The sequence below is a fragment of the Cupressus sempervirens genome, chromosome 10 (assembly GCF_028749045.1).
Source record: "Cupressus sempervirens isolate cs-2001-9-10 chromosome 10, ASM2874904v1, whole genome shotgun sequence".
In the NCBI taxonomy this organism is placed as follows: Eukaryota; Viridiplantae; Streptophyta; class Pinopsida; order Cupressales; family Cupressaceae; genus Cupressus; species Cupressus sempervirens.
Genome location: NC_143127.1, coordinates 239,219,024 through 239,233,907, shown reverse-complemented (window position 1 = coordinate 239,233,907; position 14,884 = coordinate 239,219,024). Strand labels below are relative to the sequence as shown.

The following is a 14,884-nucleotide window of genomic DNA, read 5'->3' as shown; positions in this document are numbered from 1 at the left end:
AAAAAAAGGAAAAAACAATAAAATCATTAAAGAAACAGTGTTAATAGTCACCCTTATGACGTGATTGAATCACAGTGAAAAGCTATGATCAATTCGTAAGGTGCGACTGAGGGAGGGGACGTGACTCCCTCTCCCTCTATCCTATAAATACAAGAAATTCGCCAAGTTTGAAGGATAGACCACAGCGACAGGGCGCTAATAGACAAGCAACTTTTCAATATTTTAGAAGCTAATATATATATATATATATAATTGCTGTAAAAATTTATCTCTTTCTACAATTTCTTCTGCATCCTGTTTACATAGTTTTCTTTATCCTGGATTCTATAAAAGATGAATGCAATATTCATCAGAGATACATTCTCAGGGATGAGGCTAGGACTCCATAGAGGATGAGTGTAATGCTCATTCGAAATGGATCTCGATATATTTAGGGGGGCTATCGGTGATTGTCATGGTCGCCATAGCCTCAGGGTTCATAACCAAATTTAGGCAAATATGATTACCATGTAAAATGAATTATATATATTCATTACAGATGGATTCCCATTTGAGGGGGATTAAAGGAACTTATGGTTTCCATAAACTCCCATGGGCACAATATATACTGAAACCAGTCATATGCATATGCGTAGGCTTGGATAACAGTGTCCGTATCCAAGAGATCTTGGTTTAGTGCTCTATGCAAAGACAGCATGATGTCCGACCTAGAGGCAATCCTAGGATCAATTCCCCTTATTATTTTAGAATAGATTACATTTCTTACTAAATTTTTGATGCTATGTTATACTAATACTGGTTTTGCAGGTAATTTGTGATGAGAATATCAAGGGACATTACACAATCTCCATCACTACCTTATCCTTACTGTTCTAATCTCTTGCTTCTATTCTACGAGCATCAGCCATACACCGTTTCATGCTTGATAAGTATATTATATTTAGATATCATTACAGTTTTTAAAAAAATATAAAAAAATGATAGTGCCTAATTTTTCCTTTCCTCAAATAATAAAATAAACATTGCATAATGCTCTACTTGATCACATATTTGATATGCGAAAAAAACACGCCAACAGAAATTTTTTCATGCCATGCAACTGTGTAGATAATTTGCATATTATATGCAATGATTGTGCCTGAATCTAGCCATTTACGGATTGATATTTGTTTATCTGGCCATATAAAACTCTTTACATGTCCGGAAGAAAATATGCGAAGAAGCATATGGTCACACTCAACTGAATTTACTGTAATTTAGCACATGGATATGATAAGCATTAGTTGCATATACGAACACAGAATATGAAGATAAAGTCATGCCTTTGCAAGTCTTATTTTCTGATCTTGCATGAACAACTGAAAGAAGCTCCAATTGTGCACACTTACAATTCGATAATCTTTTGACTGACTTCACAGCATGAAACTCCAATAACAACACAGTAAAGGACCTCATACATGCAATAACTTAAAACAAGAGCATCTTTTTTTGTGCCTAATTCTTATCATTGAAATAAGCACATTAGCAATTCAATTAGCATGTTTAAATGCAATACAATTTCAATGTTTATTAATGAAAAGTTATAAATACAAATGACCTTTCACATCCTAAAGAGCTCTTAGAAAAATACGATTAAACAATTGGCCTGCATAATTGTCCATTCACGTCCTGTGAAATTAAGCAGATACTTAAATCTCTCTTTCAAGTGCTAAGATAATGAAAATATCCATTCAAAAAGAAAAGAAAGCAGCATGCGATAATAAAGAAGCACGTTGCGGTCTTCAGCACAGGATGTCTACAGTTAGTTTACAGGGTTGAATAAGCACCAATCTCTGTCAACAAGAGCTATTGAAAGCACCTTAGAAGCCATAATATCTCATATGAAGAACTAATTAGTATCTGAGCAACAGCGTCAAGAATTTGAGTCGTTTCGTTGCTTTTACAAACATACTGCCATCCATCCAGGTTCTGCAGGTCTCCAAATTTTGTCATCTCTAGAAGCCCTGTTTTGGAGTTTAAACAGCATAGATATCTGCACGTAAACAAAATGCTTTAAAGCAAAACAAGTGCATGTCTTGCATATTGAGCTAAACTAGTACTCCAGGTAAAATGACTAGAAGATTGCCCAAACTATAACAAAAATATTGATAGAACAGAATGAAGAAAAACCTGTTCTTCCAGAAATGATACTTTTGGAAGTTACGGTTGAGGCCATTCACAGTTTAGTCCCAGGTATCGCTCCAGAACATTTTTTAATGCCTGCCAAATAATAATAAAAACACTTTCAAAACCATGTAGAGAATAATACAAATCCAGACGAATATCATTAAAACAAGTTCAGCAGAATACATTCCAAAGAATATTAATATAATGCTCAATAGTTTTCAGGAAATTTTGAAGATGGCTGATTGAAAAGTAGCTACAAAATGTTTTGGAAAAGAACTTAAACAGGACCAAACTTAGGTGTATGAACATCCGTTGGGCAGTGCCACAGAGCTAGAAAACACAGGGACTATACTGCAATTATGGAAGCGTCCACCAATAGTACCCACGCCAAAACTCAGAGGCCAGACCAAATAGGCATTTGTACAACTTCTGGTGATAGAATCATTCTCGGGCCTGGGAAAATTCATCTATCATTAGAGATCTAAAAATAAACATGTATGCAAGCATCAAAGGCATGTCTACAAGTTGGAGAATCACAAGAACGATTGTGTTTCTTGGTTTTGTTCATGACCAGGAGAAATGGCAGAAGTACAAGGTAAGGAGATCGTCCACATGTTGTGATAAGCTCTTTCCAAATTATTAATTGTCGGGTAATACAGAATGTCACTATCACAAGACAGGTTTTCCTCCACCACTGCATTTTCCAAGACAAAAACCTGCATGTTGAGTTATTCATTTACTTCTGTTTTGATCACAATTCCTCTTAGTTGTTTTAACTTACTATTTGCCGAATGAGTAGGAATTCTAGAATAAGAGTTCATAGATAAATTTTGGTGTCAAAGTGGTTAGAATTCTTGTAGGAATCCGGGAAGGACTTTTCAGGACAATGACAACAGGAGCTCAAAAGGCATCCAAGTCAGAATAAAATGCAAGGGTCACAACATAATCTCTTCTTTAAAAAACTTGGTAAACAGGCAAGATCTCAAAACAAGGGAACATCAACACCCATGCCTGTTGGATGTGTAAAAGGGATGTTGAAATAAAAGTGAAAAATTCAAGATGGAGAATGCATGGATGAGATGTAATGTCCCCTATTTAGCTCACCAAGGTTGGTGGTTTGGATTAGCCTATCAATGGCTCTCATTTGCTAAGTTAGTTGGTTAGAAGGTCTAGGTTGTTAGTTCAGTAGGCCCATTCCCTTTCGGATGTCAGAGGTGTTCGAGATTGCTCTTTATTTTGGTCAGTTTGGTACACCTACTATTTATAGTAAGTCATTTATCTGACATTTCTATATTTGGCAGGGCACATGGCCCAGTCTCAGTTGCAACGATGACCCTTGGCATCTTTGTTGATCAGGTATTCAAGGATTTACCAATTAGAGAAAATTTGGGGGTGTTAGAGGTGGGCCCTTACTATTTTTAGTAAGGTAGTTGGATGTGTAGTGGGAACAATGGTGGATCTCCTAGTTCTGATAGAATTGAGAAATAATGAGTACTTTCGGAGTTCTGACATTTTAGTTATTAATAAAGTAATACTTCATTAATAATTAGTAAAAAGTGCACATCATTAAATATTATTTGATTTTATTATTAAAAAGGGATTATTTAATGATTATAAAGTGTAAATGAGGAATAACGTAGAGTGCCTATTTAAAAGGAGATATAAGTGTTTAGTAAGATATATTTTATATTACTTTGTTGTGTACCCAATGTAGGGAAATATAATAAATTACTATATTTTAAACTTTGCAACAAAAGTACATGTCCTTTTAGTTTTCCGAGGTGTGAACTTCAAGTTTCAAGCTCAATTTGTAATCAGCGAGTTATAAAAAGCCTTCACATAAGGAAATTGATTTATTCATATTTGTGCATTTTCTTTTTTTGAATTGGGTTCAAGAGACGGAGACAAGGATTTGAGTTTTAGATTTGGAGAATTTGTCAACTTCTACTGAGTTTTCAGCACTTTGAAGTGGTTAAATGTCCATTGAATTGCACCATGAGTTGGCTTCATCCAGAGACTAAGATTGATTAAATTGGGTGCAGAATTTATCAAGAAGCAGCTTCATTTTATTTTAGACTTTAAAGCAAGGGTCGAGAGTAGATATTAATGACAGATCACATCTCCCTTAATACCTGCATGTGAAATATTGAGGCAGCCGCACTGCTTTTTGTGGCCACGTGATGTTAGGGCTTGAGTGGCATATTTGGATGTTTGGTACCTTAACTACATAATTCCAGCTTTGGCTTCTAATGATATTGCATTCTATTGAGCTAAGTTCAAATTCTAATGTCCATAATTACATGTGATCCGATTTCCAGGTTTCTTTCATTTTATTTGAGCAATACGAAAATTGCATGTTATCATCATTGTAATTATTTCAATTTGGAAATTGGCAATAAAGGTTGATTGATGCATATTTAGCATAGATATATGAATTTCAAGCATTGTTATTTTGTTACTTCAGATATTGTCAATTTTTGAAAACAAAAGAAGCATAAACTCTGCACAAACAAAAAAAAAACAAGAAAACTATAAAACTTCCAAAACAACATGTGTTTGTATTAAATGTGGTAGTTACTTGTCTTGGCCCACAATACCTTTTTCCGTGCAGAGATTGTTACCTTTAGGATTGTATTGGCATTCTGAAAAAGCTGGTCACGAAAACGTTGAGAGAGTAGTTGAATTTTGTCTAAACATTAAATCTAATTGATCAAAGTTTGTCTGCAGAGAAAGGGATAAAAGTGGAATGATAATATGAGAGACAAAAGAGGCCATGAAATGTGAATTGATTAGCACTAATCTATCATTTCTCAAAGATCTGGGCATTAATAAGATTGAATATTTGAAAAAAGCTTCCTAACCTCCATGAATGACACAACTCGTGATCTACGCACAAGTTGACAACAAGGTTTATCATAGGCATCTATTTCATTGTGGCCTTAATCAAGAGCATGCTCAGTACACACACAATCAAATTCACAAATTTATCTATGTTGCCTTGATCAAAAATATTGCTCGAAATGATTTTTTTCCATTTCTCAAATTCGATTCTCTGATTCAAATGCCCTGATTAGGGTATTGATTTTAAGGATGTTTATGAGACAAAACAGTTCATGGAATCATGGGATCTAAGAATAACGTTCAATTTATTAGTCCCCTCAGGAAACAAATGTTCCCCATTGCCTTAATAAGTTTTAGGCCAAAATTTATTGGATTTCTAAAGTTTAGACAATATTTTAATTTTAAATTAATTTTTATATATTAATTGGGTAATTATTATTTTTCCAATTCAAAAAATACCAATAACACTACAAATTTCTAGAAAGCTCCACCAAAAATCTAGAAGGCTCCACCGAATTCTAAAAACTCTATTAATTCTCACCAACTTCTTATTGGCTCTGTAATTTTGTGTTTCGTCTAATTTGGGAAAGAGCAAGAACATTTTATTGATCAATATGAGTTAAATGTTACAGGTAGGAGAGAGCAGGGTTCAAATGTTTGGAGGATGGAAACCAAGAATAGCCATTGCAAGAGCTATGGTGAGAGATCCTTGACTAATCATGTTGGACGAGGCCACCAGTGCTTTAGATACAGAGTTGGAGAAGATTGTCTAGGCCTCAACTATGGCTAAAAAACTACAGAAAATGTGGCCCATATTTCGCTTCAAATGTTCATACACATAGCCTTTTTTGCAACATGGACATCAATTGACTGGGGGATCTAACAAAGACACTACCTGCCTATAAACCATTGCTAGTCTTCATTGTATTTCTCATAGTTCTGAGAATCACCTGAAAATCTCCAAAATCACCGGTTTGGCGATTCGATTTAGGCTTGATTTTTTTGGAGTTGTGAATTAATTCAGCTGATTTTTTGCCATGAATAGCCAATTCATGCAATTCTCTTTAGGGTTAAAACAAAGAGGAAAGAATGAGAGGAAAAGAGGAGAAGTGAGAGAGAAGAGAAAAGAAAAACCACAGGGTTCCAACCAGCAAGAAGGAAGAGCACCAAAGAGATCAAAAGTCCATTTGGGGAGGCCATAAGATTGCATTGGGAGCATTAAGGAGTCAATAGCAACACTCAACTCATTTGCAAGAGGTAAGTGTTGATTTTTTTTGCATGTTAGTGTATTATGCATTTTTTGTTAAATTTTTTTAGTTTTCATCTACAAATCTTGAATGATTTTTAGTTTTACTAAATTGCAAAGTAGAGTTTGTTGTTTTGTAACTTTTGTTTGTTAGTTTCAAACTTTGAGGTTTTACTTGAATTTTCTTATTGCAGCAGCCTTAACTTTCAATTTCCACAATGGGTAAAAAAGATAAATGTTGGAAATATACCAAAGACTTTGCTGGAAGAAACAAATTTCAAACGGATGTAAGTTCTGTAAAGAAATAAATTTTGGTGGTATTTATAGATTCAAATACCACAGTGCTGCTATACCTGGACATGATATTACAATTTGCACTCTACAAACTATTGAGGCAAATCACACTTGTCTTTGTTCATTACAACCTTCGTCTTAGGATCAGACAGATTTTGGGCGTTGACTCCTCTTCAATCATTCAAGAGGAGATTGAGCCAGAATCAGAGTGGCTCACTGAGGCTATGGATCCAGTCTTCACTAAGGAGGACCAGAGTGGGTTGACTAGGTGGATAAAGAGGCTGAGGTTGTGGCCATGGCAGAGGAGGCAGCTAGAGCACATTCAGGCACTAGTAGACGCACATGCGCATGCACAAACACAAGCCATAGTGATGTTGTTCGTGAGCCCATCTTGTATGCGGGGCTTATGGCTCAGCAGTCCTCTAGGACTTAACTTAGACGCCTTTTAAGAAGGAAAACTAGATACTCAGAGGCTGAGGTTGAGGCTATGACCAAGCTTGAGGACGATGATGAGGCTTGAGCTGGAGCCTTGTTTTTTCATTTTGTTTACAAATATTGATAGACATATGTTTCATGGATCTTCATCTTAGATTCTTACATATATTTATGATCTGATGTCTTATGGATCGTCATCTTACTGATTTGAACCATTACGATCATATGATTTCTATTTACTTCAGCTACAACCTACAATTTACATTTTACGTGTAACATAGTTACGTATGTGATGCATTTACCATTTATGTTCCATGTTTATGTATGTTAACTTCTATTTGATGATGTTATAATGTGTTTAAGTTATATTCAATAAAAGGTGCATGAAATAAGTTTTAAATTGTTAAAATCTTTGAATTTAAAGGCTTTTTTTAAATTTGCCAATTCATAGCCAATTTGATTCCAATTCATGGCCGATTCAAGATTCAATTTGGCCTTGCCGATTCCGATCTGATTTCGATTCTTGTTACTTTGGTATTTCTAGACACTCAAAGCAACCAAACACTCTACAATAACAAAACAAATATTCTTAGCCCCCAATACTTTAACAAACCAAACAGTTTGATAGAAGGAATGGAGAACAAAGGAAAACAAAGCAACGAAGAGGGTTTTGATTTAAAGTCGGTGACAATTAAAGAGGTGTTGAAATACTCTCTTAGTCGGATAACAATCCCATCCTACAGAGTCTAGACATGAACCCAGTACAGGGAGTCGCCCTCACAGCCTGCCACATACACTTTGTTGCCTAATGCGATGAAGCCACGGTGCAATCAGCCACTGACACAACACATCCATTGTTCATACAATGCTCATCATCACCCACTGTGTATTGTGGAGAGGCAATGGCGATGATGAGACCCTAGCCCCTTGGCAATTCTTCCAAACCAAGGAATACTAAACTCTTTATTCCGCCTCCGCCTTTCTTCACCATACCTTGTCATTCTTCTACAACCCCTACTATTCTCTTGTCCCTAAAATTAAATTACTTTGACGCACAGTTTCGCCATAAATTGGAATATAACTACTATGGAACTTTTCATATTATTAAATATAACCCTTATAAATAGTCACATCCTTTCATCATTGCAACCATTTGGAAAAGCACTTCCTTGTTTTCCTCTCATTCCTTTTCTCTTCCATTAGTCATTTAACTCCTCTCTTCTCCTCTTCTTCCTTCCTCTTTAAAATGAACTTTCCTCTCTTTTATATCTTAATTTCAAGGAGTCACATCTCTTTATTACATATCTCTTGATTTTTCATTAGATTTAGTTAATTTATATTATTCTATATTATATTATTTATTTACTTTTTTTTTTTTGTGTTTATTACAATTTATTATTAAATCCTATTTAAAAGGGTAACATACTTTCTACTATATTCTCTCTTGTATTTTATTTTATTTATTTATTCATCCATTATAATTTTATTATAATTTTATTGTTTTAAATCTTACTTTAAATATTATTTTATTGATAATAGATTATATATTTAAGTATTATTTCTTACTATTACATTGTAAATATTTATTCTTTATCATTATTTATTTAATAGTATTGTATTATCTAATTATTATTAAAATTCTAGCTTAAAATGGGAATATGACAGTATGAGGAATAATGTTAAGTGTCAATTTAAAGAGAGATGTAAGTATTTATTAAGATATACTTTATGTGCACATTACAATGGAGGGAAATATCATGAATTACTATATTTTAAACTTTGCAACAAAAGCATATAAGTCCTTTAAGTCATGTGAGTTGTAAGCATCAAGCTCAATTTGTATTTGGTGAGTTATAAAAGGCCTTCAGATGAGGAAATTGATTCTTTCATACTTGTGCATGATCTTTTGTTGAATTGGGTTGAGGAGATAGAGACGGGTTTGGAGAATTTGTCAAATTCTAGTAATTTTTCAGCACTTTGAGGTGGTTAAATGCCCATTGAATTGGGCCAGACATTGTCTTCATCTACAGGTGAAAACTGATATAATTTGTTGCAAAATTTAGCAAGAAGAAGAAGCTCCTTCAATACTTGTGTGTGAAGTCTTGAGGCAGCCACATTGCTTTTAGTGGCCACATGAGAGCTAAAGGAAACGAATATAGGGTTCGAGTGATATATTTAGATCTTTGGTGCCTTAACTACATATTTCCAACTTTGGTGTCGAATGATATGGCTTCCTATTGAATTATGTCTAAATTCTAATATCCATAATTACTTGTGATCATATTTCCAAGTTCCATTGTGTTTGAGTAATAAAAAAATTCCAAGTCATCATCATTGTAATTATTTCAATTTGGAAACTAGTAATAATAGTTGATGGGTGCATAGTTGGGATAGATACATGTATTTCAACCATTGTTATTTTGTTAATTCAAATATTGTCAAAAAATTCAAGAAAGGCATAAACTCTGGTGAAACTAACAAAAACTATAAGACTTGCAAAACAATATCTTCCAATGACAAAGAATTAGAGGTAGAACCAATACAGCTCTTACAGTGGTGTTGTGGTTTCACAACGCATGCCCCATTTCCCCTAGAAATGGAGATCCCCTACTAAATTTTTGTCTCCCAAACCCGTAGGTCGAGGCCTGGGTCATGATTGGCCTCCCTCAGGAATCTGGGTCAATCCCCAGTCTCTGACTAGAAAAGTTTGGAGAGCCAGATATTTGAAAAAATGGAGTTTTCTGGTGTTTTAAGTGCTAAAGTGTGCACTAGTGCACTAGCGCACATGCACACCTTCCCAAGGTGCACAAGTTGGGAAGGTGCGTAGGTGTGCTCAGTGCACAAGTGTGCACTCATCTACTTCTGCAAATGCACTGCACCTCCAGAGGGTGCGCACCTGCAAAGGTGCACACCCACACAAGGGTGCACTTGGGGCTGGGTGTCTATATAAACCTTAGACACCCCTCCGCCTTCCCACTTCACTCCATGCTCTCCTTCCAACCGCACCTTTGCACCTTCCAATGTGTGCTCCCAGCTCCTCCCAACCTACCATCACAAAACACAAGGTTGGAAAACACAAGAAAGTGCGCACATATACACCTCCTCAAGGTGCAGATGTGCGCACCTTCTTAAAGACTTAAAATCTAAACACAAGCCTAAACCCTAAAGACACAAACCTAAGTCACTATGAAGGTGTGCACATGCACACCTCCCCAAGCTGCACATGTGCACACCTTCTTAACACAAATTGCAAAACACCTAAGGCACACAAAGGTGTGCACATGCACACCTCCACCTTTGTACCTTCCAAAACACAAGCATATCAACTTGCACACATGGACACCTCATCAAGGTGCGCATATGTGCACCCTGATGCACAAAGACAATCTCAAAACTAAGAAAACTTAGTCATTTCCCCCACAACAAGCACTCGCATAGTGCATGTGTGCAACTATGCACGTTCGCAACTACGCACAAATGGCCAATTAGGGGCCATTTTAGCGCACCAGCGCACCTATAAGGGTGCAGTATGTGCGCTAAGCAATATGACAAGGCTTTTGGAGGGGACGGACTGAGTTCTAACTATTTTGGGTTGTTTTGCATTTCTTTTTTTAATCTATTTAGGGTCAATTAGGGTTTGTTTTAAGTCAAACTTTAGCTTTCTAGACTAATGTCTCTTCTCTTGTACAGATAAGATGGCATCATCATCCTCTTCAATGGCAAAAAAGATAGCTCCGAAACCTATTGTATTCAAGTACCAAGATGCACCGAGGAAATCTTGGTCTCAAGACGAGCATGCTGAGATCAAAGACACAGAGCTTGGGCATATAGACTGGAACACCTTCCTCACGATCTACAATAAGCCTAAAGAACCGTCTGCAATGGTATCTACACTTATGTGTTCAAGCCTCGTAAACATAGACTCACACCTAACTTCAGTCCAATCTTTGGAATTGATAATGACCTTGGTAGAACACTATGTTCGAAGAAAAGGTCATTAAGAGTGTCACAGGAGAAATAGTCCTCGACCTCCAACCCTAGAACATTGAGAAAGTATTTCATCTCCTAAGGGAAGATCAATATTTGCAAATTTCTTATGAAGGAGCTGAGAGATGGTATAGAGAAAATGAAAAGGAAGCTAAAGAAACCATTCAAAATTCCTTCCTAATAGATAGAACACCAGTAGGCCGCAAAGTTGGCAAAGTGGACATGACATCGAGATACATGAAAGATGATATAGGATATGCAATTGTGCTTCTGAGCAGAGCAATAGGACTTCCTGTGGTAGGACATCTTCAAACTTGGATGGTCCATTTCATAGAAACAATCAGGACAGCAAGAATGCCAATTCATTGGGCCACTACTCTAAGTGATAACTTAGATGACAAAATTGGTAGCCATCAAAGCCAATCTAAGGTTCTACATGACATCATATTTGGTGTACTTATTGGTGGTTCGAACTACTGACTACCTTGGACTTAAAAGAAGAGAAGCATGCGAGATCCTAATGCTTGGCCCTACGTGGTATATCCACAACTAGTGAAAAAGAAGCTCCCACTGCAAAGTGGGGAATACAGGGTAGTAAATGATGGGTTCATATTCGTAATCATCAGGTTCATTGAGGGTGATTATGCTAAAAGGATGTCGGTAGAAGCAACGGCCAAGATCACAAAGATCGGCACATACTATATCTAGTTCAAAACATTTACATATCTTAGGGTGGTTGAAACTCTTGAAGATCCAAAGAAACTCGCAAGGTATCCATCGGATAGGCTCATCCCTTTGAAAATTGTACACCAGCTCACTTTTGCATACGACAAAGTGAGGAATCAACATAAGAAGATGTGGGTATGGCCCATTACAATTGGTGCTTTTGAGGTCAAGCAAAAGCAAGATATTGCCACGTTTGATTCTGAGTGGGACCAATATCCACTAAAAGAGTACAACTCCCCTTGCCCTTACTTCGACAACTTAGGGATGGTACAACATCTGGCAAGGAAGCAGTTTGTACATGAGGATGCATTGGAAGATCATTGGATGAATGCAGTAGATGACTATGATATCCGCATAACGGATTATTGTAGGATGACTCTATGTTTGGTAGAGAAGGCACTCAAAATGAAGATCCCATTAAAGGTTGTCAAGAAAGATACAGAAGACATCTTGGATCCTCTATACAATAGGGACAAGATTTACGATAGGCCTATAATGAATGCGGAGATTGGAAGAGATGAAAATGTAGACATCTTATTCCTCTTCAAGCCACATCATGCCTTGTGAAGGGTAAAGGTACAAAAGTTACAGTACCAGCCTTCCTGGCTCAATCTCCCATGAGGGCGGAAACAGTGCATTGACATGAGTAGGAGGTTGAGTATTTTGAAGCAAATAGGGGTGTCAAAAGGAAGAGAGCTCCTGTAAAGGCAAAGAAGTAGATGACTTAGGATCAAGTACCTCAACAAGAACAAGTACAGCTTGCACAAGCAAAGCCACAAACTGAACCCAAACAAGAGCCCATCCAAGAGCCATAAGTGCCTCTACACGAAGAACAAGTGCAAGACAAATAGGCAAAAGAAGGGCAACTCGAAGACCAAAGGGTGCTACCAGCAGCTATACAAGACGAAGAAGCCTCCCCCTCAGCTCCAAAAGGAGCAAGAATTGAATCACAGGGGGCAAGAACAAGGAGGAGAAAGTTAATGAAGAAAACTACTCCATCTCCTTAGGTCCCTAAAACAATCTCGGAAGATGAAGTGGAAGAAGGGGAGCAAATTGAATATGCCTCTTTGAGTCAAAGGACGCTAGGGCAATAGAAGAAGAAAGGAGAAGAAGCTCAACCTTGATGCCTCCATCCATTCCAAAAGAACTTATTCAAGTTTGTACATCAAAGGATGAGCAGCAGTAGTGGATAGCTGACATGGAGGGTTAAGAAATTGATGTCTTCAACCTCTCTAATTTTGATTTCATGCCAATACATACTAAGATGGTGGGAGAGAACATAAGAGATACTCCCACGAGTGAACTCTTAGGAGAGGACTAGAATCTAATGTCGCCTTTGCCTAAAGAACCTCTGGGCATCCCACCATCACCATCTTAGGACTTAACATTCCTGGACAAAGGCTCAGTAACACCACTTCCTCGAGCTACAAAAACAAAAGAACAAGCAACGAAGGAAGCCGAACCCTAACAACTGCTTGCCGATGAAGTATCGGAGGGAAGGCAAATACCTGAAGAGCCTCAACAAACTCCTCACGATACAAAGGCTAGGACCTTAGCCCAAGCAAATACGGAGACTCCAACTGGTGATCTTTCTCAAAGAGAAAAAATTCTAGAGAGGATAGATAAGGGAAAAGGGCTTGCAGTGGAAACCACCTCTTCAGTCAAGTACATGTCTCCAATAGGCACTACACCAACATGGCTGGACAGGGAGGTTATATTTCGACAAAAGAAGCAGTTAGATCTAACTACTTAGGAGGGAATGAGAGAGCTGGTCAAAGCCATTAAGAAGCATGAGCCACCTACAGGTGATGCACAAACACTAGCATTCATAATGAAGAACCGAGATGAAGACTTGCTTGTGCGTGTAACTATTCCTCCTCCGCATGTTAACATTGAACAACTGACTCCTAAGGACTATCAAATAAAGGAGGTCATGTTGGGTAGATCCACGGCAGACACTGCTAAAGTGATGATCACTATGGGGATGAAAGAGGTGTTTAGACATATGGACCAAGATGAGTCCAAGTTGATTGTGCTACAGAAACAGAACGAGCTTTTAAGAGGCTATTTGCATGGAGTTGTGGGCCCTATAGACTTGGATAACCAAGAGATCACTCTTGCTACGGCATTAGAAAGGAAAGAAAGGGGAATGTACAGTTAGACCCATTTTTGGAGGCATGTTGAGAATGGTGTGACAATTTTCAGGAGAAAGGTGTACAAATAATACAAGAGAACTTGAACCTGTTGCATCATATTCAGTCGAGTGCGAATAAGCTAGTATCCATAGTGAACCAGGATTTTGGATTGATGGATGAGGTACATACCTAGGCTAAAGACCTCCAGATGCTGCAATCAATAAATGGCCACAGGTATCACATGCTCATGGAAGCATTCACCGCTAAGGAGCTTGATAAGTTGGACGACTGGATAGAGAAGATATCTGTCGGCAATAAAGTCATGGAAGGTCTACATGCAAATATTCAAAAAATAAGAGACCAAACTCAAGAGCAAATTTTAAAAGCAAAAAGGTATTACAACGCTGCTTGGCTTGAGGTTTTTGAAGATGAGTCAATACAGTACAATCAATAGTCCAACAATTTCGAGGAACCTTCGAAGATGCTTCATCAAATGAAGATATCAGGCAAGCATTGAAGACTAAAGAGGTATCATTGGAGCTGGACACTAAACTTGAGGATTTTGTGACGACCCGAATAGAAGTCAGCAACTATCGACAATTAGTAAAGGATAAATATGGAGTTTTGGATTTGCCAGAAGCTACACAAGTGATAGAGAAAATAGAGAAATTCAAGAGCAAACATCCAAACATCATTTTGGTATAAGGGGAAGAAAACCTAGATGCTGGAAATTTGGTTTTGACACTTGGGAAAATTTTGCATTTTTGGAACCTGTCGTCAAGGTGCGCAAGTGCGCTTTTCACAGAAGTGCGCTAACAGTTTTGAAGAAGCAGTGCGCCAACTATTAACTACCAGTTCCTATTTTAGAATATTCCATGCACCGAAAACGCATTTTGACAGCAATTGAACTCCCAGAAATGCTTAGAGAAGGCCGAGTTTCCATTTTCAGAGCTTCTAGAGATTCTCAGATTATCTTATGGCTTCTCTCTTCTTATCTGCTTCTTCTTTTATTGTTTTAAGTCATGTAAAGGCTCATGCACTCATTAATTGATAT

General features: G+C 37.2%; 1 protein-coding gene across 3 annotated transcripts in view; it reads right to left on the bottom strand.

The window, feature by feature from the left end:
- Positions 1-1,541: 1,541 nt before the first annotated feature.
- LOC149533522 (2-oxoglutarate (2OG) and Fe(II)-dependent oxygenase superfamily protein) overlaps positions 1,542-14,884 on the bottom strand; it is a 178,701-nt gene continuing 165,358 nt past the window's right edge. For all 3 annotated transcript variants that reach the window (XR_016357013.1, XM_089804590.1, XM_089804591.1), the window contains exons 15-16: positions 2,170-2,259; positions 1,542-2,032 (exon numbers count right to left, since the gene is read on the bottom strand). Coding sequence is in view for 2 of the 3 variants with exons in the window: in XM_089804590.1 (XP_089660716.1) it covers positions 2,200-2,259 (60 nt within the window). In the remaining variant the exon portion in view is untranslated. The remainder of the gene's footprint in view (positions 2,033-2,169; positions 2,260-14,884) is intronic.